The sequence below is a fragment of the Elephantulus edwardii genome, unplaced genomic scaffold (genome assembly GCF_000299155.1).
Source record: "Elephantulus edwardii isolate Elephantulus edwardi_28Jun2011 unplaced genomic scaffold, EleEdw1.0 scaffold00009, whole genome shotgun sequence".
Lineage (NCBI taxonomy): Eukaryota > Metazoa > Chordata > Mammalia > Macroscelidea > Macroscelididae > Elephantulus > Elephantulus edwardii.
Genome location: NW_006399759.1, coordinates 16752612 through 16779700, shown reverse-complemented (window position 1 = coordinate 16779700; position 27089 = coordinate 16752612). Strand labels below are relative to the sequence as shown.

Below are 27089 nucleotides of genomic sequence, written 5' to 3'. Positions count from 1 at the left end.
TTTGTGCTAGGTACAGTCTCTTGACACTGGGGGATTCTGGCCCTTATGGATGACTTTTAGTGGGGCGAGATGTGCAGGCAACAGCTAAGAAATGATATCAGATCATGAAAGAGGTTATGCATAAAACTAAAACTGGATGGGGAGATAGGAAAGAAAGTGACAATGGAAGAAGTGCTATTTTATATTTAGAGAAGTTCTCCCTAACAAGGGGTTGTAAAGACAGAGACCTGAATGAAGAAAGGGCTGAGTGAGCACACAGGTATGTGGGGGAGAGCCTTCCAGGTAAGTCCTGCTGTGGGAAAACTTGGTGTGTGTGGGACACAGTAAGCAAAGCAGGCATGTCTCTGTATTACTCTTATCCAAGTGTTCCGACTTGGATTCTGTTCACTCTCGGCTTAATTTCCCCTTACCAAAAGCATCATTTCTTTGTAAAAGAATATGTCCAGGCTTTCTTCAGTTCCTAGACTGTTCCATCTTACTTATGTCTATTATAAAATAAATAACAATTTTCTTTCTATATAGACTCTCCCTTTTTTGTTGTAGTATGCCATACTGTCCATGCATAAAAATTTTTCCAAAGTAAAGCCCCTGAGTTTGCTTATCCCCCAAAATTCTCCTTTCTAGTAGTCTTGTCTGTTTCAGACACTGGCAAGTAAGTCCATTCTTAAGTTGCCCAAGTCACAAAATTGGGAGTTGTCCTGATTTCTTTACACTTAATGTCAGATATAGCAGTGAACCTCATCTAAATCTTGAAAATATGGCCCAAAACTGCCAGTTTCTCACATTTCCTCTGCCACCTCTCTAATTCAATCACCATCTGCTAGTCTCTCTACTCCTATAATCTTCCTCAGCATAAATATAAACCATGAAAACCTGCCACTGGCTTCTTATTTCATTAATCGTTAAAACCAAGTTTCTTACCATGACCACCTAAAAAATCCTTTTCTCTGGTTTTTCTTTCTGACTTTACCCCTATCATTTCCCTCCCTAATCATTCCGTTTCCACCATATTAGCCTCCTTCCATTTCCTCAGACATGGCAACCACATGCCGGCCCCAAGGTCTTTGTATCTATTAACTTAGCCAGGACATTCTTTCCCATAGACTTTACTCCCTTGAGAGCTTCCTTTCTCTTTTCAATGCTCAGCTGAGCAGTATAGTTTTTTCCTTTGTTCCAAATAGTTCTACCTTTTCTTCATCCTCCATCAACTCCTGTCAGTCCTTATACCTTGTCCTTCTATATTTGCTATTCTGAATACTTACTTGCAAATTGTTATCTGGATTGAGAGGGACTGGAGAGTGTTATGCAGAATGAAATAACTCAGTTTCACAAGATAAATATTGTATAAAACCATTATTGTAGAATGAGTATAAGGATACAAGGCAGGGGAAGAAAGCAGAGGGGTGAGGATGTGCAGGAGGAGGGGAGATTAATCATGGGGCAGTACAGTTTGATCGGTGGAGAGGTGAGGGAAGTTGGCAGAATCTGTTCTGGAAAGCAATGTATTTGAATTTTATAAATTGACTAGTATAGATATAGCTATATAGAGATAGAGATAGATATATATAGATATGTGACAAACACTTTGCTGTTCACTGTGCCAGCCTCCGACCTTAGAATGACAATTTCTCACACACTCAGTCTGTATTTGCTGAAATAATTAAACTCCTGTGAGTCCTGAGCCTGAGGGCGGCAATGGGAGTGCTCTTCTTTTTGGATACTTACGTTCTGCCTGAGTTACAAACTTCAGGGAATCCACCAAGGCAGTGCCTTCCCTCAGGAGTTCATAGGTTGCACTCACAGAATACCTCTCTACCTCTCCAGTTGGCCTCAGCTCCAGGTCAAATCTAAATGTGAGATAATACAGCCACAATGTTAGAGGGTTCAACTATCCCCAAAACCACTGAACGTCAACGACAGCAAAAATATGGATCTTATTTTTCACATTGCCTCTGGGCCTTAGCTAACGATCATCTTTAAGCCCCTTCAAGAGCCTTGGGTAAGAACAAGCCTTAGGATTCCCAGGACGTTTTAGACAAGGTGTTGGTTGATTATGTCAGCAAAGCCCAGACCAAGCAGTAGAAATGAAGGGAATATGAAAACTGCAGTAAGCCCTTAAGTAAACCAGCACATCAGGGAGCTCAAGCAAAGGCCACACTATCATGTCCAATGTCAGAACCGCAGGCATTGAATTATGAGCAAACTGGAATCTGTACTATAATGTCCTAACTTAATGCTTAAGGTAGAAAAAGAGGGGACACCATCTACAAGTAGATGCTCTTAAAGAAGTGATTTTCTACCATGATGGGTGTAGTTCCTTCAAAGGAGTAGAACAGCATCACCGCGGGTTATCTTTTTGAGCTACAGACACTCCTAGCAGTCATAATCACCTTCAAGTCTTAGCCAACCTCTTACCCTCCCTCATCTGTGACAAAACCTGGTCTCTAGTAGAGTCAAAGTTTTGGTAGGAGTGTGAACATATTATAGATGTGTTGGGATAAAAGCCCACTACTTGTTATCGAATTCTCTATGAGCCAACTATTCCACTGTTAGGCATATACCCTGAGGAAAATAGAACTGAGACACAGATATCCATAGCAGTGTGACTCATAACAGCAAGAAAATGGAAACAACCTAAATGTCCATCAACAAATGAAAAGATTGAGAAATTGTGATACATTCACAAAATGGAATACTAGGCAGGACCCAGGAGCAACGATTTCGAAAAATGTTTCTAAGCATGGAATAGACTATAGACCATTATACCGAGTAAACTAACTCAGTCTCAAAAGGACAAATATGGAAGAAGAACATGATTGTAAAAGTGGAAGAATAACTAGTATGATGTGTATAAAAGTCTGAAGGGGGAAGGAGGGAGGGCAGGAGTGCTGAGGGTGGGAAGGAGGGAAATCAAGGGCTCACAGAGTTTGGTGGGTGGAGGGAGGGAGTGCCAGAATTAGGAAAGATTCAATGAGGACCTGAAAAGACAAGGTGATAGTGGGTATATCTCCATGGCAATTGGTTTTATAAAATGCAATGTGTGGAAATGAGTGTATGAAACACAATATGGATGAAATACAATGTATAAAAATTTTGTATTCAAACTAATAAAATTAAAAAAAAATAACATATCCTTAAATAAAACCCCAAATAAACCTTCAGTTCTCTGCCTAGAGCTTGCTCCATACCCCTAACTCCTAATAAAGAGTGTACATTTTTAACCTAAGAAATAAGAAGATGGTCTATACCCCGGACTGACAGAGGCCTACAAACACATAGCACTTTTCCTTTGTCCTGCTTGGTGGCCTTATCATGGAAATGGGTAAGTTGAAGGATCTGATCATATAGCCTGACCTGGTGTCCCCTGTCAGCGGATAGTAGGAGGCAGAGTCTGTGGAGCTGGCGTTGGAGTAAGCGCCACTGGTGCAGTAGTTCAAACCAACAAAGAAAGGCTTGCAATTTGACCACTGTTGTCTGTTCTCAGCCCGAGGCAGAATCTCTTCCGTTTTGGCGGTAGAAATCAAATGCAGTGTGTTGCTGAAGAAGAAAGAAAACAAACCAGTGTTATCTTCAAGTTATGACTCCAAATAAATATCACTGATTTCCCTGGCAAAGACATCTTATCCTCCTGTTTGTCTCCCCTTTGTTCATACCCATTTTGAAATAATTGATTTATTGAGAAATAAAGAATACTAATGCAAAGAATCGAGAGGCACAGCTACAAAAACAAATTATCTATGGTAAGCACCAAATTTTTACCTCTATCCAAACATCTGACACCTCTCTTTTAAACAACTTTATCATAGTATCAACTGAAAACATTTAAGTCAAGCTCATTAATCTTAACACAGTCTGATACCACTTGAAAATTAAACTACACCTCCTTGTTTTCACTGATGAAAATTAATCTACAGTTTCCTCTAAGTAATTTTGTCTGTTTTTCGGTTTCTTCCTTTTTTATGCTCAGATCACACAGTCTGCCTTGAACCATAAAGGCTCATTTTATAGCAAAACTATAAGTTTTAAATTGCTGAGTGATCTCTCATGATCAATTATGGAAACTCTGATGGCTAATAGAAACTGCTTAGTGGCACCCTCTTCAAGTGATGCCCAGGGCGTGTGCCACACCTGCTGTACCTTAGACGTGCCTCTGATGGAATCACATTAAGACTTACAGTCTTAGCCACGGTGCTTCAGACATTATACTAAATTTTTGAGTGTTTGTTAGCAGCAATCCCTAGAGAAAACTGGAAAGTTTCCTTTAACCATATTCTTTTTTTCTGCAGGCCATTACCCAAGCTTTTCCCTTTTCCTGGAACATTCTTTTCTTTTTTGACTCTGACACAGCCGTCAGACATTAGTTTAAGTTGCACTTTGCTTAGAAAGCTTTTCCTAATTACCACACACTAGGGAGTGCTGGTAGCTTAGCAGGAAGGAATTCCACTGCCAGTGGAAGATTCGTGGTTTGAATCCACCACCAGTTGTTCCATGGGAGAAAGATGGACAATCAACTCCCGCACGATTTACTCCCTCAGCGGGTCAGCTATGGGTCAGCACTGAATCAATGGCACATAATAACAACAACAGTCTAGGTTAGGGAGCTCTGGTGGCTTAATGGAAAGGAACTGCATTGCCAACCTGAAGGCATACAGTTCAAATCCACCAAGCTAACTCTGCAGGACAAAGATGAGCAATCTCCTGTCATATGATTTACTGCCTCTGAAAATCTGCTGGAGAGTCATCTGTGAGTGGGTTCCTACTTGACAGTACATAACAACAACAGTCGAGGTTAAAAGAGGTCATCTAGAAAACCACAAATCCACTGTGGCCTTAGTGATCTTAATAGCTCGCTATTGTGTACCATCGAGTCAGACCAAACCATAGCTGACTCTCCAGCAGGTTTTCCAGAGACTTTTCATCACTCGGGAGGAGATTGCCCTTCCTTCTCCTGCAGAGTGCCTGGTGGATTTGAGCTTAATGCATCAGGGATTGCAGCCCGGTTTATTACCCCTGGGCCAACCTAGTCAAATCTTGTGGATACAATCTCAACTTCCTCTTTTTCAAATTGGTTAAACAGATGGATTTCACTGAAAGAATTACCTGCCACTGAACAGTCTGACTGCCGTCTTTGGAGCAGGAACACTGAACTTCAGCTGCCCAGCCTTCAGGGTGACATGAGTCTCCAGGCCTGACTCATGGTAGAAGTTGGTGTTTACTTGGACCCCACTCTTAGCAAAGTCTGGAATGATGATGCTCAGACTTGTCACAAACTCCACTGACACAGAAGGCTCTGCCACCAGCTCAGCCTGCATCTGCGAATCAGAAAAGAACTTTCCAGTTTTGTTTACTATCATAGTCCCTTGAGAGCCAGATTAACCACCCTTTCTCATCCCTGAGCAAACAACTCTGGATGACTCACACCTCAAGAAGCATTATTTTAATATCTTGTGTGTAAAACAATGTATTCAAACATTATAAATAAATCAGTATAATTTTTTTTTTAAAGTGGGGGGAGGAAGAAGCATTATTGTGGTTTGTTGGAGAAAGAAAAGCTAAGTTCTCAGTTTCCCAGAGCCAGGCTACATGGGAAAACCCAAGGGAACTTGAAGTATAACATAGAGAAAAAGACGGCCAGAAATCTCATTTCTTGATAGAAATGCTGAGTTTTAGCACAACTTCCCTATCACACCGCAGCTAGTAGAGCATCATAGGGGAATCTTAGCATCTGCCTTAGAAATAAGGTGATTACAATAATGATACACTTTGCCTTGAGCTAGAAAGAAATTTTACAAATGCACTAGAAATTCATCCTGGAGCAAAAGAACCATTTCTGGAAAGAAAAAGTGAACAACGCCTTACATTGGCTACTTCAAGTTTTACTCCAGCCCTGATTCCAGGAGTGATGAGTCCAGATGAGGATACTTGCAATTGCAGTCCCGCTCCAGTGGGGAGCTCAAAGGCGTTGTCCATGAAGATATAGTGAAGAAACAAGTCATTCGTTGAACCTTTCTTCACGATGTCTCCAATCTGCACATTCAACAAGGGAAGGCAATAGAATGAAGCTTCATTGGAGTAGACTTTGCTGAACTTGATCTCTCAAATTTGGAAAACAATTCTTTACTCAGAAGGTACAGACTAGCATATTTTGATTAACTGAAGAGGTTTGTAAGCAAATGATTAGTGATTACTGATTTCAATGAGCTGGAATAAGAAAAGCTTATCTAGGTAGAATATCATACCATTTTTAACTGGTGGCTCAGAAGGCATTTTTGAATATTGCTGGACCTCAGAGATTTAAAAACTTTGTCCTTACATGACATGGTTTGATTATTTTGATTCACTTGAAGTGTATTATGTTATGGAGTCATTAAATTTTTTTAAAGCCAAGCAGCTACAGGGACATAATGGTGTGCACACCCATTTTCAGTTTTTATAAGATTTCCATAATGAAAGATTTTTTCCATAAAATTTGAGGTTTGCTTTCTAAAAGTTAACATAATTATTGAATAGACCATAAGCTTTATGTTTGGGTGTTGTTGTTGTTTGCGTTTGAGTTGAGCACGACTCACAGCGACCCTATGAACAAAAGGCCTGAAGACCCTCTATAATTATGGACATTTATCAAAGTTCATAGAGCTTCCAGAGGCGTGTTGTTTAGGAGGTGGATGCCACTCCTAGTCTCTTTAATAGTAATAAAGTAATAAAAATAAAATATTACTACTTTTGAGTAATGGATTACAGTTCACCAAATACTTTCTTTCATAATTACTGTATTATTTTAACACTAAAGGGAACCTTTGACACACATAGGGGAAGGGGGGCTTTGCAGAGAAATTACTGCTCGTGGCACACCTCATCATGAATTGTTTAATTTTAGATGCTTTCAATTCAGTGTAACCAAAGATCCCCCCTTCCCCATTGGAATACAAGATAAAGTTGCCTCTTGCAAAGAAAAATACAGGGGTTTTCTCTGGTTTGTGTGTCAGGGAAGTTAAAGAGTGTCTGGGATATCTGAGGGCCCCTCTGGTTGGGCCCGGTGTACTCACCATCTGAGGGATCCCCTGTAGAGCGCGAGCACCATTGAGTAGCAGCCGAAGCAGGTACTTTAGGTCACTGGACTTGACAAAACCAAGCTCCTGTCCCAAGATGCGAAGATAGGCTTGAGCTTCTGGGACTTCTTTGGATATCACATCTCTCACCAGTTTATCAACATTGAACATAATTCCATTCACCATATCCTAGGAATTTGAAATGTAAAATCAGTTAGATGATAGTGCTACCAACTTTAGATTCCTGATGTGTGGGGGGCCCATATCCTGCAACCATATTGGAACTGAACAAGGTAAAGAGACACAATAGACATTTTCAGGTGTTAAATTAGTTCTGTCTCATAGCAACCCCATATACAACATACAACAGAAAGGAACAGTGTCTGTTCTTGTGGTATCCTGCAAATTGTTGTTGTGCTTAAGTCCATTGTTGTAGCCACTACATCGGTCTATCTTGTTGGGGATCTTCCTCTCTTTAATGGACCCTGTACTTTATCAGCATGCTGTCCTTCTGCAGAGACTAGTTCCTCCTGATAATGTGTCCTAAGTATGCAAGACAAAGTCATCTTGAAGAAGGATTCCAGTTGCATTTCTTCTAAGACAGATATATTCATTTCACTGGCAACCCATGGTATATTCATTATTCCTCAACAAAACCATAATCGAAGTACATCGATTCTTCTTTACTCTCCCTTTTTCATTGTCCATGAAGCAATTGAAAAACACCATGATGCGAGTCAAGTGTGCCTTCGTCTTCAACGTGAAATCTTTCCTTTCTTAATACGTTAATCTTTTGAAACAAATTTACCCAAGGAAGTAAGTCATTTGGTTTCTTGATCACTATTTCCATGGGCATCAATTGTGGATCAAAGTAGAATGACATCTTTGATGATTTAAACATTTTCTCAACTTAGCATGATGTTACTTATTGGTCCAAATGCAAAGATTTAGGGTTTATTTTTTTATGTTGAGTCTATTCCATCACTAAGTACTTCAAGTCCTTTTAATTTTCAGAAAAGAAAATTGTTTCAGCTGCATATCACAGGTTATTGATGAGTTTTACTCTAATTCTGGTGCCACATTCTTCTTCATATAGTTCAGGTTCTCAAATTATTTACTTAGACTAAAGATTTAGTAAATATGAAAGGACAGAGCCTTGACACACACCTTTCCTGCTACTAAACTCCATGGTATTATCCCCCTTTTCTAGTAAAACAACTGCCTCTTGGTCCATGTGCATGTTTCACATAAAAACAATTCTTGAAATTACATTTTTCCACATTATCCATAAAAGCCTAATGCCTTTGCATATACCAGAAACACTGGTAAACAGTTTTCTAATTTCAACCTGTTGTTGTGTACCATCAAGTCAGAACTGACTCATAGCTGACCCTCCAGTGGCTTTTCAGAGGCACATTAATCGCATATAAGGAGATTACCCATCTTTCTTTTGTGGAGCAGCTGTTGTAGTTGAACTACATGCCTTTGGGATGGTAGTGCAGCTTCTTCCCACTCGTATCCATTTGGCAACATCAATGAAACCCTTCATCCCACATCCTCTTCTGAATCTGAAGTTAATCTATAGCAGTTCCCTGTCAAGGTGCTGCTATAACTGTTTTTTAATTACTAGCAACAAAATTTTATTTGCATATATTACTAATGCTATTGCTCAATAATTGCCACATACAATTGGATAACCTTCCACTGGAATGAGCATAAATATGGATTTCTTCCTTTCAGCTGCCTGAGTAGCTGTCTTCTGAATTTTTGGTGATGAGTATGTTCAGAGCTGCATCACATGTAAGAAAAATCCTGCTAAAGAGTATTCAAAAATGACTGGAATGTTACATTGACAAAGAGCTACCAGAAATAAAAGATGGGTTCAGAAGAGGCTGTGGTACGATGAGGGACATCATAGTCAATGCTAGATGGATCTTAGCTGAGAGCAGAGAATACTGGAAAAATGTGTATCAGTGTTAAAAAAAAATGTGTGGATCATAACAGATTGTGGCTAACTTTGAGAAGAATGGAAATCCAGAACATCTGATTGTGCTCATGTAAAACTTATACATGGACCAGGAGGCGGTCAGAACAGAGCAAGGAAACACTACATGGTTCAGTATCTGGAAAGAAGTGCATCAGTGATGTGTCCTGTCTCCATACCTTTTCAATCTATATGTGGAACAGATCATTAGGAAAGCTGAGCATATGAGGAGGAATTTGGCATTGAGATTGGAGGAAGACTCATCAACAACCTTGATGACACAACCTTGCTTGCTGAAGCTGAGGAGGAACTGAAACATTTGCTGCAGAAAGTCAAGGACTGCATTCTTCAATATGGATTGAAGCTCAATATCAAGAAGACAAAGATTCTCACCACTGGGCCAACTGGCAGCACCATGATAGATGGAGAAGGGACCAAACTTGTTAACAATTTCAGCTTGCTTGTTCCACAATCGACACCTTGGTACCAGTAGTTAGGAAATCGAAAAACAAATTGCATTGGCAAAATCTGCTGTCAAGGATCTCCCCAGAGTGCTAAAGAGCAACTGTATCGGTCTGGAGATGGTAAAACCAAGTTGCTCCTTGGAGGCAAAGATCTTGAAGCTCCATCTCACATACCTTGGGCATGTAGCTAGATAGGACCAGGCCTTGGAGAAGGACATCATGTTTGGAAGGGTTGAGGGACAGCATGAAAGAGGAAGATCTTGGATGAGATTGAGTGACACAGTAGCTGGGGTAGTGAGGTTAGGTGTGTTGGCGACAGTAAGACTGGCTCATGATACGACAGAGTTCAGAGCTATTGTGTATAGGGTTGCTGTAAGTCACAAGTGACTTGACGGCACATAACAACAGTTGAGATGAAAAACTACAGTCTTGCCAGGGACAGTGGTGCTTCCCTGATAGCTAGTCTTAATTTGAAATAATGTATGAATAGTAAAGGTAATATATGCCCTCTAGATTTCCATATCCTAGGGCTCCTCAAGATTAGAAGACAATTTGTTCATCCTTTGTAAACCCCTCTATCTTTTGACTAGGAAATAAAATTAGGACTGTCTTGAGAAAATGTAACTGCTTTATATGAATGAGGAAGACTAAAGAAAGTTGGTAATAGGGCTGGTTAATAACAGACACAGTTATCACTTCAGTTACAATAGTATTATGACAACCAAATTTGGATAGGTGTGTCTTTGCATAGACGTTCAAAACTTTCCTTGAGGGGATAATTAATAAATACACACCTGCTCATGATTATCATTTTTGTTGTAGCCAAAGTGATCCATCAAGACCTTGGAGACCTGATCAGGAACTTTTCCATCAACCCAGTACAAAGCCTTGTTGACACTGTCTGGGAAAAATCCTTGCTTTCCAAAGAGAGCTTCTAATGTTGGTTCAAAGCCCTTTGCTTCCAAGCCGATCTAAGAATAGAGTAGACAATCAGACAGGCAATGTCACAAATTCCTTTGGTGTACACCAACTCCTGAGTTCTCTCTTTACATCCATCTAATTAAACATTTACACTACAGGGCAACAATTGAGCTTAGCACTTCACAGAAGTTGTCTTATTTAAATCTCACTGACATTTAGAAAGGCAGAATTTATTTACTTCTTTTTTATAAAAGAGAACACTAGGGTTCAGAGAGGATAAAGAATTCAATCAATGATTCAGAGTTGGAAGTAGATTTGGAGTGCAGACCAGATAGGATTCCACCACCCGTTGACTTCCTTAAGATTGAGGTTAAGGGTTTCATAGCTGAGGCATCAATATTTACATTTATACTAATCAGTGTGCTTAAGATGACCCCTGGAAGACAGTGTGTCAGGTGGGGTGGAGAGAGAAGAGTGAAGGCTATATAGGCCGAAGAAGTCCTCAAAGAGATGGCACAAACAGCTTCTTGTTCTTACCCCATCTGGCTCACAAATCTCACTTACTGTCTATGTTCTGTAATAGGTAGTTCAGCTCATTGCTGAGTTGGAGCTGACCCATAGCTGATCTTCAGCAGGTTCCAAGGCTATAAATTGCATTGGAAGAGATTGCCTATCTTTCTACAGCACAGATATTGGTGGAGTCAAACTACCAAAGAGGTGCAGCCTTGAGCGTAGCACCAAAACTTCCTACAAGCTTTGACGCCAGAGCTCCCGGAAGAAATTAGAGGAGTCAGTATTACACGTACCTCGAAAAGATCATTTGGAGAAAATCCAAAGAAAGTGAGGGTGGCCTTTAGCATGCTTTCTTTAGGAATGTAATTGTTTGGATCAAATATAAGATTTCCTTCCAGTGCACCTGAGACGAGACCAAGTGATGGATGGGTAGCTGATTTAGAGATGAGATAATTCCGAGAGAATTTTTTGAAATCCAGGATGGTTGGGAGTTGAGAGCCATTTAGAGTTTCTTCCACTAATGTTTTCAATCTAGATTGAAAAGGGAAATGTATTTTGAGACAACACATCATATGGTTTATCTGTTGCTTTTCTTACCCCAGGTGAATAGGAATTTCCATGTGCTACCACACTATTCAGTTTCATTTCTCCCAAGATTTTGACTAAGAATGTGTCACAAATTTGCACTAGCATTTACTGCAGAAGCGGCAGTCTATACCAGAATGGATTAAGAAGATTTAACCCAGGGTCTTTTGCTCCAAATGGGGAAGACAATTAGTCTTACTTACGAGTCGACATACAATTCTTCTGAATTTAAGATGTTGGCAATGTGGGAAGCTACAAAATTTTTCACTTGCTCATTCTTTTCCTGTGGGAGAAACTGGACAACTTTGTTAATATCCTCCTGGGAAGCTTCCCTCATCAGGATGAGGTAGGCAGCCAGACGTTTATCCACTGGAGAAGCACCATCAAGGAGAATCTCAAGAAGAGTTTCCTGGACCTGTAGTCAAAAGAGGAGACAATTATCACTGCTTTTTGGTCAGAACATAAAACATACCTAGAGAACACCAACATGGTCTGCTAGATGTTTCTTAGAGGTACTTAAGATTTTTCTTCAATAAGTATTAAAATATGACGAGGAATTGTCTCTGCAGTGTTCTTCAAAGCAGCCAGATCATTGAACTTGTTAAAATATAACAGGTCTGTCTAACTTGTGACTTATTTGGAGAATCTACCTTTGGTGAAAAAAAATATAGTTATTGTAGACTATGTTATTTCAATTTGAATGCAAAGTTCTGCAGGGTTAATTTCAAAGGGTTGTTGACCAGGTTAACTACCTTCATTTGGGGATATTGAGGCAAGTGAGGTACGCTCTCCCAAGAAAAGGGTGATGGTCAACACAGCACTAGAAGATATATTTTGCATATTGAGAGCGTGTAGAAGCAAGGTCAATTATCTGTCATATAAGCAGATTACTTGGCAGTCAAGTCAAGAGACTTATTCAATTTTGCACCCAGTAAACAGTAGAATGAAGAAGTCATGGGTCAGAATCAACTTAATCCAATGGAGTTCTTTAAAGAATCAAGTGAATACAATGATGACTTTTAGAACTGTGTTAACTGGTATACTCCAAATCCTGTTAGTATAAACAAACATCTCATTTTCAGACCTCTTGTGGACGTTACCTTTCGGTTAGAGCTCATTTTCCTCAGGGCCTGGATAGCAGCTTTCTGAATCATCGGCGATGACTGTGTGCTTATGGTGCATTTCAGGACAGAGGACTTCAGTCTTGGGCTCACCTGATCCATGGTTCTGCCCATATTTCCAATGACCTGGATTGGAGAAAAGAGACAAGGTAGCATTAGGGAGTAGAAGGAGGATTGAAAGATATTCCCAAGAAAGTGTTTCTGGAACAAAATGCATTATACAAAAGATTGAAAGTACCCTCAAAATCAAGTAGATGTGGTCTTTGTTTCCAGTGCAGTCATTGCGAATCTGTGCCAACAGGTATTCCTCAATGTCTAACAGGACCTGGGTCGTCTTGCGATTTATCTCATGATAGCTACAGAATAAAGGAAGTGTGTTAGGATTCAGCAAGCTTTCTCTTAAAATTCAAACCTGTATTTGTGGTTTCTTACTTCAAGTGATTACTCATAAAACTATCACCAGAAAAGAAAAGTTAAGTATAAGAATTTGAAAAAAAGAGAGGCAATTTTAACATTGAGATGTAGGAGGAGGCCTCAGCTACTGGCAAGGGTACAGGCAAGCCCACTCACTTGTTGACCACATGGCTCAGGGCATAAAAGGTGGCCCGGCTCCACTGCTGCTTTGCCGTCTTGAAGATCTCCTGCACCCTTTCTTCAGAGGGCTCTGGGATCAGGGCCAACAGGTAAGTCACAACATCTATCAGAAGGGGGTTGGCATTCTCACTCTTGAGCCACTGGAGGATGTGAGTGTAACAGTGGGGCTGCCCACACTGAACCAAGGCTTGTAAAGTGATGGGGCTGAGAAGAAAAGAACGGAATGTTTTAAGGACTACCTGTAAGGTAGACAAAGCCACTCTCTGGCCAAGATATTCCCTTTGGCAAGGATGCATTTACTGCCTTTAGTCAAACTTGAATGCAATCATCTTTGACAATGCAATTCAGATTATTCATAACATGAAAATTTCTCCCCCCACCCCCGGTCCCTTCTCTGACCCTTAAATTTAGCGACAATGCCATGAAGTGAAGACAAATCATAGTATGATTTATTTGCCTGAGTGCTCTCTCCACTTAATCTATAAAACTCTAAAGGGAGCAAACTTCTTTTTCTAATGGAACTGAAATAGAAGATGCCCACCAAAATTTGGGAACTGTGGCTCTACTTTGTATTTTATGAGTATTGTTTTGACTGACACCTATTTAATTTTTTTAGTGAAAATTTACAAATTATATTGATTTCCATTCAATAATTCGTATCCATTTTGTTTTGTAATAATTACAACTGATTATCATTGCTAATTAATTATAATGAATAACCAACTCCTTATTGTATAGTGCCTTTCTCTTCACCAAACTGAGTTATTTTCACTCTCCTCTCCCGCCTTTTCCATCTGTATTGATCACCCAAGAATGATTCTATCTGTATGTAAAAAGATTCCAACTTTTAGACATTAACATTTCTCCTTTATATACGTGTGTGTGTGTGTGTGTGTGTGTGTGTGTGTGTGACAAAGAACTCTAGACTTCCAAGGCGAGGTACCTTGGCTGTTTCTCTATCCAGAAAACATTAATTGGTAAATGGATTAATTAACTTGATATTTAAATAATGCTCAAGAATGAAGATTTTCTATTTGACCAAGATTTAAAAGCTTAGTTACCACCATTTATGTGAGCTATGGAGCTACAACATTAAAGAATTACCTGGACACTTGAATCAGCTTTGGCAAGACACCTGTGAGAACTTCGTTGTTAAGGCCTCTAAGCTCAGTAACCAGCTTGTTGAAGAGGTTAGATCTCTGGATGTTCATCTCATAAGAGGACACTTGTTGCAATTTCTGAAGTGTTTTCAAAGCAACATCTGCTTGCTTTGAGAGTGATATGGACTTGGTGCTCTCAAAGGTGAGTCTCACTATCTTGCCACCTGGAAGAAAGAAATATCCCATAGGAGCTCTTGTTTATCTCAGTGTCTCAATAACATCTTTCTAGAGTAACATCTGGACATTGGGCCAAAAGGTCAAGAGTGAAAACTACCCTGTCCTCATAACCTTTTGTGTGTTCTCTGCTATCAGAGTTTGGCTGAAGTTTTTTTCCATGGAACATCACGATACTCCCACAAGTTAACATCCTTCCCTACTTTAAAGATTAGTATTTATTGCCATCTAATCATTGTAATTCTTAACAACCCTCTATCAGGTTTCTCAAGAGCACTGAAGTGCAACGACGTCAGGCTGGAGACTAAGGTGTACCTGATCCAGGCTATAGTCTTCACAATTACATGCTATGCATCAGAGAGTTGGACAGTGACTAGGGATGATAGAAAGAGAATTGATGCCTTTGAGCTGTGGTGCTGGAGAAGAGTGTTGAATATACCATGGACTGCTAGGAGAACAAACAGGTTTATCCTGGAGAAGGTGAAGCCAGAATGCTCCTTGGAGTCAAGGATTCTGGAGCTTCGTCTGACATACTTGTATGTTGTAAAGAGGGACTGGTCCTTGGAGAGGGACATCATGTTTGGGAGAGTAGAGGGGCAGTGAAGGAGAGGAAGACCTTCGATGAGATGGATCGATTCTGTGAGTGGAGTTGTGGGAATGAATGTGTTAGAGAGTGAGGCTGGCACAGGATAGAAAGGCGTTTATGGCTCTTGTACATGGGATCACTATGAGTCGCAGGCCACTCAATGGCACATAACAACAACAAGCAGGTTTCTGAAATGGCCTGTCTTTCTCCCACGGCCTGGCTCCCATGACCTTTGTTCAGCAGCACACTATGTCCCCAGGGCTCTTTTTTTTTTTTCTTCTTTTTCTTTTTTTTATTAATTTAGTTTGTTTATTTTTAATTTCAATGAACATCTATAGAGATTTTGGAATTCCATTCATTCATTTTTGCACCCTTCTCCCCGCACAAACCCCCCCCCCCCCCCCCCCGTTTGCTCCTCTCCTTGAAAAGCAAAAGAAAAACTTCCTCATTGGTACACAATCCCCCCCGCACCTCTCCAAACCCCACCCCTACCCCCAAATATAATCTACTCTGCAACCATCATTGCATACTCCTACACTATGGTGCGGCGTTGGTGGTATAGTGGTGAGCATAGCTGCCTTCCCAGGGCTCTTTTAAAGATAGAGCAATCAGTTGAACTTGCCCAAGAACATCCTAGCATGGACCGGCAGAGCTGAGTCTGTTTGAAGTCCGCCTCAGCTCCTTTTCTGCTGGGAGGAATTCGTGAAGAGGTGCTGCTGGCGCTAACCTGGCTGCAGCTGGTGCTGAGAGTCATCACACTTCACTCACTATTTCTTCTAATTGGATCTACTAGCATATTGTGGTGCAATGGAAGAGCTCTAGCTTAACTTAGCCCCAGGGCTAATTCCACACTGCCTCTAATAGTTTTGAATAGAATCAGTACTCCTCTCCATGTGTAATTTTTTTCCTCTAGAGAATGGTTATAAAGGTATATGTTCCTATGCTCTGACATCACAGATGCTATATTATACAATGAGGTAATGTATAAGAAAGAGATTTGGCTTCTTAAATATAATACAAATGCAAGGAGTTAAAGTTGACTAGCAATTTCTAAAAACTCTTTCATTTCTAAAGCCTTGTTCCTGGAACTACTATTAAAGATTGCCTCACCATGTCCAGACTCCATATGAATCAGGCCCTGTAATGTCATTATACAATACATGATACTGTCAGAAGTCACATTAGATTTAGGGCACCAGTCCTAGTTTGATGTTCCACTGTACAAAAACTATGGGAGATTTTGAAGCAATACCTTTTTTGTTGCTATTTGATATTTTGAAAGGAATAAGCTTTCTCATTAGAGGTAGCTCAGTAGCCAGAATACTGGAGTCTACTTGACTCATGCATCAGTGGTGTGTTATCAAGGCTGCCAAAGAGCTAAGCTGTAGTTGCTACGCTACGGGCACAGAACCCAGCTGGAGAAGTCCCGTGGGCACAAAGACTTACCTTCATTGTAGAAGTTGTTGCTGATCTTCAGTACATCTTCAAGTTTCAAAGACTGTGTGACCTGTGTCATCATTCCGTACTCATCCCTGGTAAACAAAGGAAGCGGGTCATGTCACCAATGGCCGGTCCCCCTCCCTAGTTTATGCAGTCCTCTTGTTTTTCCATGTTGCATGTTTCCCCCTGCTCTTTCTATCTCAGTATTGACTAGATTTTACAGCGCAATTCAATACAGCTGTTTTAGATTGTTTAATGAAGAGTGCTCACACCTCCTGCTCATGTTCGCCATCCAGTCACCAGAAGGATGTGTGCCTTTCATTCTCCCTAGTCTGTTTGGCCCAGAGCTTAGGAATTAGCATTGTGCGTTAGAATCCTTTCATATGTCTCAAAGCACAATGCGGTACACAGAATATAAGTTGATTGATAAGCTTCAAAATGGATCTGAGTATCTTGCATGATGAAGCCTTTTCTAACCATAGTAGCCTCTGATGATCCACAGCTTTTCCTTGATGCAGATCCTTTCAAGAGTAGGACTGGGATAGCTTTCATTGAACTTGAGTTTACTTGAACGAGACTTTCCTGCCAGATGGCCAGTGAGCCTGACAAAGGCAATAGGGATGGGGTTGGCCTTGTGTCTCTGTACTCACCTTACTAGCTTGAAATAGAGAATTGAAAAGTGTTCAGCTCATTTTAATATCCCTGCCCTCACAAACCAAGTGATAAGTCACATATGCAACAGGTGACCTACTTGTGGGAGAAAGGCAAGAAGAGGTGTTTCTCCTTGCAGACTGCTTCCGACACATGCTTCCTCTTGGAGTCCAGGGTGTACTGACAGGACTGGCTGCTGCTGATCAGACTTGATAAGGGGTCAATCTGCGCATGAGATTGGGAAGAGTATTTGATCAGTGGTGTGAAAAGGAGCCCTGGTGGCATAATGCTTTAGGTACTGGATTGTTCATTAAAAGGTCAGCAAGTTGAACTCATCAGGTGCACCATGGGCGAGAGATAAGACAATCTCTACCCATAAAGGTTTACAGCCTTGGAAAGCTGACAGAGGGTCAACAGGAGTGAGAATAGACCGAGGGCTGTTGGTTTGATTTAGGTTTGTAGTTTGAACCCAAGTCTTTTATACCATCAAAGGGTACTTTATCGCTTGGAAGAGGCAGTAAAAGACGGGAGCTTGATGTTTAGAATTTGGACATAGAGATGTAACAACTCAGGTTTCCTACATCTGAGTCACGGTATAGAATTACACTTCACCTCAATTGACCTCCCATCTTTCACATAGTATACATCTTGGATGCAACACATAACAACATCTCACACAGAGCTGTTAGTTGCTCTAGCATCTATTCTGACTCATGGTGGCGCCACAGGGGTCAAAGGAGAACCATGTTCTGTCAGGTTTCCCTTGGCTTTGACCTGTTGGGCACAGATTGCTGGTCCTCTCAGGTGGCCCTGAGTGGATTCAACCTTGCAAACTTTTCAGCTACCACATGAGCACAAAACAATTTGTGCCACCCCTCACATAGTACCACTTATTATTTCTCCTTTGCCTAAGAAGTCCTTTCATATGTGTCCCTTGTGCTTTGCTGTTGTAGTGCATGAGCCACTATGAAATTTCAGTCCCAGTGAATGATGCGACTAGGACTTTGTCTACTACTCATCTACACTCCTCAGCACATCACAGTTTTGATGTGCACCACTTGTTGCTGTCCCTTATTGGCACAAGCATAAGCTTTGTTCCTACATTCGACTGTCAGCTACTTAAGGGGCACGTTCATGGCTCATCTGCCATTGCCCTTTCCTCAGTGCTACTAAGAAGAAGGTGTTCACACAGCAGGTGCTCTGAGCAGATTTGGAAATCCCTGTGAGCATTAAACTCCCTGTTACTGGCCCTCAGGACAATGACCAGGAAACTTGGCAGCTACGAGAGTGATGGCTCAAGCCCCTCATGTTTATTTAGACAACCTGTAATTAATGTTCCGGAAGATGTTACAAGGCTTGATGTTGAGCAAGCATAGGTCACATGGTGTTCTCTGGTCCTCACTGACTCAACAGAAAGAAGGTCAATGCTGTGGGGGTGGCCTGGGCATGTGGCAGAAGAACCAGACTTTAATCCAGGTCATAATTAGGGTAGAAGGCCATGAAGTTGGGACATTTGGGCTTAACAAGTGGCAATTTATGGGAATAATGGAGAGGAGAAGGAAGCGTAAGCCTCAAAACGTCTTCTGAGGCCAGAGGTAAGAGCTGAGACTTTCAGCCCTTGCACAGGAAGCAATAATCATCTGCTTGGTGTCCCAGGACAAGTCCTATTGCCTTCACCAGTGGTAATTACTGCTATTAAGTGGTAGGTAGCAAAGGATTTAGTGCCAGTGACAAAGACAGAATGAAGGACCAGAGTACTGGACTGGGAGCTGGAACCTGACCCTGTTTCTGGCTCAATTAGTCATGGTCCACGTGATCCATTCCTCTCTGGTCCTCAGTTCCTCCGTATAAAGAACAGGCTGGCCGAATTCTAATCTGTGATCCCTTCTCTTTTTAACAGAATTTTGATTATAAAGAGGACAGTGTTCAGTGTGAACAACAATGTTGGTGCAAGACTTACCCTGCCTTTGATGAGAGCTAGGGGGCTGACGCTTGTGGCGATGGGTTTGAAGTGATCACACTCGCTCAAGTTCCTGTTAATGGATATCTCTGTCACCACGTTTTCTGTACTTGTCTTAAAGGTGACTTCACTGGCGCACTTTCCATAGACAGTATCCTGTGGGGACAGAAGAGAAACTGAGTGCATTGTGGGTGTGTGTGTGTCTCTGTGTCTGTGTGTGTGTAAACCCATGGTGTTAGATTATTGGGAAAAGCCTGGAGGTAGAGGCCGAAGTAACACAAGACTTGTGATGTTGTTTCTTCTGCGTAATTAATGAGAGTAGTACTAATACTTGGACAGCCAGAGTTGAGAAAAGAGTGATTAAAGGTGATTCTGAGCTGAAGACTGAGCACAACTGAGTACAACTCTTCCAGGAGTTTTCCAATGATTGTTTCTGTATTCTATGCTCTGGGGCCTTGGTCTTGGGTCTCTGGGTCTTGGCTGTTACCACATGCTTTCCTTTCTGCTTTGTGCTGGGTGTGTCTGGGTTCACCCCACAGAATGCATGTTAGTATTCTCTGGCAATGGTCTGGTACAGAGCTTAGAACAGTAAGTGCTTAAGAATGGGGAATGGAGTTTGTTCCAAAGCTGGAACCCAAAGTTTTTAAAAGAAGTTTGCAGCATATTAAATTATCTTTGGTGTTTAAAATATCCCCACAGAGGTATTATAAATACTATAATTATTATAAATACTGTGTTATAAATACCTCATAGGGAGGACTAGTGGCCCAGTGGTTAAGGAGTGGTGCCATCAACCCAGAGACAGGCAATTCAAATTCACCAACTGCTCTGCTGGAGAAGGGTGGACAATCTACTCCTGTGTGATTTACAGCCTCTGAAAACCTGCTGGATGGTCAGTTATGACTCAGTTTTGAATCAATGCAATGAGTTGTCATGGTTGTTTGCATATGTCATGCAAACAGGGGAATAAGTTAAGCAAAAGCAGGGGACAAAGTGATCAGGACACCCCAGTAAGTGCTTTTAAATTACATCTAACCCAATCAGCCTCAGGAAAGGGGAGAGAAAAGTCAGTGAGCTCAAGGGGGAACTATGAGCTTACTTTCACCTCGGGTATCTTTACAGGCAGAAAGAAAGGAATCTGGGCAATATAACCATTGGACTTTTGTGCAAGTAAGCCCCAGGCAGAAGGTTTGCTATGGAACTAGCCATGGACCTAAGCCACATACACAGAGGAACTGGGCTGGAATATGTGAAGATGAGCTAAAAACCACTATTACAATTTTTTCAGATTCTCACCAGAAACAACACTTGGTTGGCCTCTTCTGTGTCTGGAGGAACTAGAAAGGCAGAAATGATGCCCCTCTTGATGTTTAGGATGTGTTTGAGCTCATTCTTCTCTTGGATGAGCAAAACCTGCTTCCCGTTATAGACAAAGAACTTGAGGTCATTCCTGCCAGAGAAAGAGAAAAAAGTGAGAGACAGAGACAGAGAGGGAGAGAAAGGGAGCGAGAGGGAGGGGCGGGGAGAGAGAGAGAGAGAGAAAATATGACCACAGAGAGATCACAACAGGAAGATGACAAGTGAGCATAAATTGATCCCAGTCATACAAGACAATGACACAATCTTTACACTTCTTGGCTTGGACTCACACACATCTATATTAGAGCCTGGGGAAAACTGTTGGAAATAGCTGGGACACCTTTGCGGACACTTATTCCTTTCTCTTTTTTTACAACATTTCTTTAAAAATACACATACTTTTCAAAAGCAATACAAATAGAAACACTTGGTGGCATTTTAAATATGCTTTTTTTATAAAAGAATAATTTCTTTAGAAATAAAATTTTTATTTTATATTGGTTCTATTTTATACATGGTATTTATTATTAATATTGGTTAATATTTATTATATTTTATAATAATATTATTTATGAATAATGTTAGGGAATATAAGAGAAAGCAATTAATGGTTAATATAAATAATGAATTGTTTATTAATTATATTAATAATTAATTAACATAATGTTGTTGTTGTTAAGTGACATCGAGTTGCAGGTGACTCATAGCGACCCTATGAAGGAGTGTCCTCAACGCTTAATGTCTCTCATCCTCTCTCCAGGTTCATAGGGTTTCCGGAGGCAAGTTATTATGGAAGTGGATGCCACTCCTCCTTCCAAACTTGTTTCAATCGGGGAGCTCCACCCCACATTGGGTAGCCAACCATTAAAGCATTTGACACATCAGTGTCACAGTGTTCAGCCTCACAGCAATCACAAGTGACTGCAGTACGGCAACTTGTACACCAGTGCTATACGACCTAGAGGAATGTCTGAACAAAAACAATGAAAGACAGGCCTGAGGGCTGAATTAACATAATAGAAATATTATTATTACCATTAATACTGGTTATATTTTATACATGATATTTCATACTAGTCTTCATTCATATTGTATTTCATACAATCATTCCTATTCATTGTTGTTTGTGTTGTTGTGTACTGTCCAGTTGGAACCGACCCACAGCTGACCCTTTGGCAGGTGTTCAGAGGCAGATACTCGCATGGGAGGAGATTGCCCATCTTTCTCCCGTGGAGCAGCTGGTGGCCCTGAACCATGTACCATTGAGATTGCAGCATAGCTTCTTCCCACTTGGCCACCAGAGCTCCCATCTCATTCATTATATTTTGTAAAAGATTTTTTTTGTCACTGCTTGATACATATGAGTAAGATTGAACTATGCACTCTTTAGTTCATTTTGCTTTTCTCAATTACACTCTGTGAAAACCCTTCTGAGTCATTTGGTGCTTAAAATAGCTCCAACCTGTTTCAAAAGGCAGCATAACATTAAATTTTAGGGTTATATTCAGACCTTTTCTTTTTTGATGTCATTCATTTTATATATTTTATTATTTGATAGCTTTGGCCACATGGTAATACTGAAATAAATACCCATGAACATATATATCTTCGTGCATTACTACTCTTTATTTTTATAGGCTGGAGTCCCAGAGACTGAGATTGCTATGTCGAAGCATATAAATATTTTAATCATAACAGATATTGCTTAATAATTCTCATGTCTAACAACAATGAATGGAAAGTACTTCTTTCCTTATAGATCTGTCAGTAGCAGGTGCTTTAGATGTTTTAATGTCTGATTGGTTTAAAATGATCACGAATCCATTGTTAGGGAGCTCTAGTGGCCTAATGGCAGGAAACTGCGTGGCAGTCCCGAAGACAAATGGTTCGAGGCCACCAGCTGCTCCACGGGAGAAAGATGGGCAACCTCCTCCCATGAGTTAACTGTCTTTGAAAACCCTCCGAAAGGTCAGCTATGGGTCAGTTCCAACTCTATGGTACACAACAACAACAACATTCCATTATTCTATTTCTTTGTATTTCATAGTTAGTAGTGAATTTGAGTAGGGAGATGTGCTACTAACTTAAAGGCTGAGCCCCTCTGGGCCTCCCAATTCACGAACACCTTTTCAGGGGGAAGGTGCTCAGTCTCTCCTGTGATTTATAGCTTCTGAAACCCACTGGAGGGTCAATTTGAGTCAGTTCTGACTTAACAGTAATTAGCAAGTGAGTTGAATGGATCTGGGTTTTTTTCACTTGTCCCTTGAGTTGCTATGAGAGCCGCTGTTGACTCATTGGCACTGACTATTGAGTTGTCGATGTTGTTGTGTGCTTCAAGTTGAAACTGACTCACCACTGATGCTGGCACAGGTTTTTAGAGGCAGTTAATTGCACAGGAGATTGTCTATCCTTCTCCCGCAGAGCAGCTGGTGGATTCGAACTGGACACCTTTGTGATTGCAGTGCAGCTTCTTACCTCTAGGCCACCAGAGCTCCCTACTATGGAATATTCAATCTTTTATGTGGTCTCCAGCCCTGTCTGAGACCAAATAGGGCCTCTCTAGCCAAGGACGTCTGGTGGCTTAGTGGGTAAGGAGTTGTTTGTGCTGTTAACCCAAAGGCAAACTTGAATCTATCAGCTTCTCAGGACAAAGATGTACACTCTCTTCCCATTCTATTTACAGCCTCTCAAAACCTGCTGGAGGGTCAGCTATGAGTTAGTTCCAACTTGACAGCAATGAGCTGAGCTGGGCCATGTCTGAAGGAATCCCTGGGTGATGCAAATGGTTAAAGCACTATTAACCGTAAGTTTGACGGTTTGTACCGACCAAGAGAAGCTGCCTTCTTAGGTGTATGTGTTTGTCCTCCAGTCACTCTCCATGTGTAGGCCACAGAGGAGATCTTGCTGAGACCCACACCCACCTCAGACCACCAAACACCACCTTGTTTAATTCTTGAAACAAAGATTTACTAGTATTTAAAAAATAAATAAACAAAAAACCTCAAAACAAAACAAAAACAAAAAAAAAACAACAAAAACCACAAACATAAGAAACCCTACTTTCTCTTTATTGTCTCAATGAGTTTAAAACTCGGCAACACAGCCAACCGAAAGATCAAGTGTCTCGGGCGGTTCAAATCCACCAGTGGTTCCTGAAGAGAAAGCTGTGCAGTCTTCTCCCGTGATAATTTAGAGCCCAGGAAACCCAGTGCAGGGATGCTGGGAGTGGGAACTGACTCCATGGCAACGAGTTTGTGTTTAACTCTTTCAACACCACATTCAGTCGATAATGATAGGGATTTAACCAGAAGGGTAGCACTGCTTTCCTCTTTTTTTTTTTTTTTTGTCATTGTAGAAAATCAAAATAAATCATTCCATGGTCCATGGTGAATTCAGAATATAAGTGCTTAAAAGTTCAAGACTGGGTTGGAAGCAACAGTGGCATCCATTTCTTAAATAACATGTTTCTGGAAACTACGAACTTTGAGAAATGACGAAAGTTATAGAAAGGCTTCAATTCAAGACTTTTGTTCATAGTGCCGGTATGAGTCGTACTCGACTCGATAGCAATAAACAGCAACAACAAACTTATATACATGCCTGATCTGAACACACACATATTCCAACCTCAAGGGACCACACAACCACACTCTTGTGTGTTCCTAAAACATGCAGGATGCACAGGACTCAGTTGCTTACAAGGATGTGCCCCTGCCTTACCTGGCCATGGCAGCAGAAAACTCGTCAGAGTTCTTGGTCTTCTTCATCACTGTCTTGCCCTCAGCGTTGACAACATACATTTCTTTCAGGGTGCACTGGCTCGTCTTCAGAATGAAGATACAGGGTTGAGGGACCTCCAGTTCCACCTGAGCACAGAAGGAAGCCGCACACTGAACCTCTCCAACAAAAACACCCATCACCCTCAAATCCCAGGCCTTAGTTTCTGATCAGGACAAAGAGGGGGGATGCTATAAAGAACATAAAGATCTGCTCCCCCGCATCACAGATTTCAATAAGGTACCTCCAGGAATCAATCTACAATGGGCCTGGCTTTCAACCTGCTCCTCCGTGTCTTGCAGTTCCATTTTTTTAATGTGCATATAGAACTCTGGTTGTAGAGTCCTTGGGGACTTGTATGGCTAACCCAGAGGCGGTGCATCTTTGTGGGTTTGAATCCAGAAGCAGCTCTGTTGGAGAAAGATGGGCTGTCTCCTCTTGTGCTATTTACAGCCTCTAAAAACCTCTGGAAGGTCAGTGAGGAGTCTGTTCTAATTCGATGGCAATAAGTTTCTTTGAGATGCACGTAAAAGAGGGTATCCATTTATTGGTTCTAAATTTGCTCAGTTTACTTACAAAGAGGTGATATTTAGCAGGTAAAATAAAACCAGGAGAAAGAATTAAAAGGAAATGTATGAGGCAGGAGGAAAGCTATATTTGATTGCAGCAGTAAATGCTCTCCTCATATCTTCATAAACCAAGCAAACAAAAAGCTATTTGCATCTTCCAGGGCCCATTTATAGCTTCACACAGGCAGAATTGAAACAAGTCACTAAAATGTGTCATCCAGTGCTGGTCAAAGAACTTTCTGGGATGATGGAAATGTTCTGTATTTGTACTCTTCAATGTGCTAGGCACTAAGCCACCTGAGACTATTGGGTACGTGATAAATGGTTAGTGTGGCTGAGAAATGGATGTTTCTATTTTATTTTGTTTAAATAGCCACATGGACAGTGCAGGCAACAGGGTCCTATAAAAAAAGGAAACTTCCTAACTGTGTGTTATTAGCTTATTCTCTTCCTCATGCCAAGCCCAGAATCAGCCTCTGTATCTGTTCCACATGTATCATGTAAATGGATTTAAGTGCAACCTGTCTCACTCAATAATAAGATGACTTTTATTTTAAGCTAATTTTTTTTTTTAGCATGTCTGCAGCAGCAGCTTGACTTGGATGGTAAGAATGGCATGCCCTAGTTCTGTCCTGAGAAGTCTGCCTCCTGGAGCCTGCCTACTGGACTTCTCACAGGACACTCAGTTCCACCATCATGCAGTGTTGCTATTGTAGCCTATGTAGCCAGTCCACTGATAGCTTTGAAGTTAATAGTAAAACGAAGTTGAATGATAACTTTTCCCCCCCCCATGGCGGATGAGTTTTCAGCACGATGACTGATATATGATCGGAGGGTTGATCCCTATACAACAGTTTTGGCAAGTGGTGGATATGTCAGCCTACGGCCTTTTGGAAGATCATGGGCACTTGGCCAACCAGAGCTAGGGAAAGCCACAGGGCCAAGATTACTCCAATAGCCCTCTCATACCTTACAGTTAATCTTGGTGGCACTTCTTATATCAGCAGTTCCAGGGACTCCGCCAGAATTCTCGACCTCGTAGTTGTACACATACTTTCTGAGGTGCTTGAACCGAAATGCATCTTTTAAAATGAGGGGAAATCAGTTAGCCAAACAGCAGAGAGAAGCCTCCCAAGGACAGTCAAATAGAGCCAGAGAGATACAGTGGCACAGACAGTTTGAAAAAATCCTAGTTAGACTTAATTTTTAAAAATTTGCTTTGAATTATAAAGGAATGCTGGTAGCTTAGTAAAGTAGTTAGGAGCTGTGCTGTCAGCCTAAAGGTGTGTAGTTCAAATCCACCAGTTGCTCTTCAGGAGAAAGATGGACAATCAACTGAGTAAATTTACTTACTGCCTCTGAAAACCCACTGGAAGATCAGCTGTGGGTTGGTTTTAACTTAATGGGACTCAACAACAACTATAGATTTTGCAGGTTAGGAAGCTTGGGCGGCATGGTCCGTAGGAAGCTGCATTGCCAACCCAAAGACATTTTGAACCCACAAGCATTTGAGAGAATAAAGATAGACCATCTCCTCCAATGAGATTTAAAGCTTTCCAGAAACCTGCTGGAGGGTCAGCTATGAGTCAGTCCCAACTCAAAAGGCATGAATGAGAGAGCTTTAACTTCCCTAAAATGTTCTAATGAGCTAAAGTCCTAGTGAGGAAATGATTAAAAGATCAAGTGTAAAGGTTGGTAGTTCGAGCCCACCAACTAGCAGCCAATTCACAGCGGAAAGGTGTGACTGTCTGCTTGGGTAAAGATGAAAGGCTTGGAAAACCAAAGGTGCAGTTCCATTTTGTCACACAGGAGTCACTAGGAGTCAAGTGTGTCAGAGATGGGTGAGGAGGCACAGGATAGACCCAAGGTTCTGATGTGTTGTTTATAAGGTTGCTATGAGTCATACTTGACTGGATAGCACCTAACAACAACAGCTTGAATGGTAACGGTTAACAGAATGAGTCATGATCAGTCAAATGACACATAACAACAATGCTTAAATTAATTACTATATTTTGATTATACCATTAATGATTCAGAGAACAAAGTATAAATCTGTCGAAAGCGATTCTTAAAAATAAAGAGAACTGTTTAAAAGGAATATATGATTAGGTATTATTTTCATGACAAGATTCCAGAAAAAGAAATGCATAGCAAAGTGATTGTGGACTTGGGTGTGTGT

At 41.0% G+C, this 27089-nt stretch overlaps 1 protein-coding gene across 1 annotated transcript in view; it reads right to left on the bottom strand.

Moving 5' to 3' along the window:
- The window catches only part of APOB (apolipoprotein B), a 67310-nt gene that overhangs the window by 19288 nt on the left and 20933 nt on the right, over positions 1 to 27089 (bottom strand). The window contains exons 5-22 of the mRNA XM_006880718.1: positions 25877 to 25994; positions 24282 to 24427; positions 20499 to 20652; positions 19203 to 19358; positions 17343 to 17467; positions 16598 to 16683; positions 14336 to 14555; positions 13208 to 13435; positions 12876 to 12993; positions 12617 to 12763; positions 11720 to 11931; positions 11225 to 11462; positions 10292 to 10468; positions 7047 to 7238; positions 5860 to 6027; positions 5101 to 5312; positions 3355 to 3537; positions 1726 to 1847 (exon numbers count right to left, since the gene is read on the bottom strand). Of these exons, the coding sequence (XP_006880780.1) occupies positions 1726 to 1847; positions 3355 to 3537; positions 5101 to 5312; positions 5860 to 6027; positions 7047 to 7238; positions 10292 to 10468; positions 11225 to 11462; positions 11720 to 11931; positions 12617 to 12763; positions 12876 to 12993; positions 13208 to 13435; positions 14336 to 14555; positions 16598 to 16683; positions 17343 to 17467; positions 19203 to 19358; positions 20499 to 20652; positions 24282 to 24427; positions 25877 to 25994 (3002 nt within the window). The remainder of the gene's footprint in view (positions 1 to 1725; positions 1848 to 3354; positions 3538 to 5100; positions 5313 to 5859; positions 6028 to 7046; positions 7239 to 10291; positions 10469 to 11224; positions 11463 to 11719; positions 11932 to 12616; positions 12764 to 12875; positions 12994 to 13207; positions 13436 to 14335; positions 14556 to 16597; positions 16684 to 17342; positions 17468 to 19202; positions 19359 to 20498; positions 20653 to 24281; positions 24428 to 25876; positions 25995 to 27089) is intronic.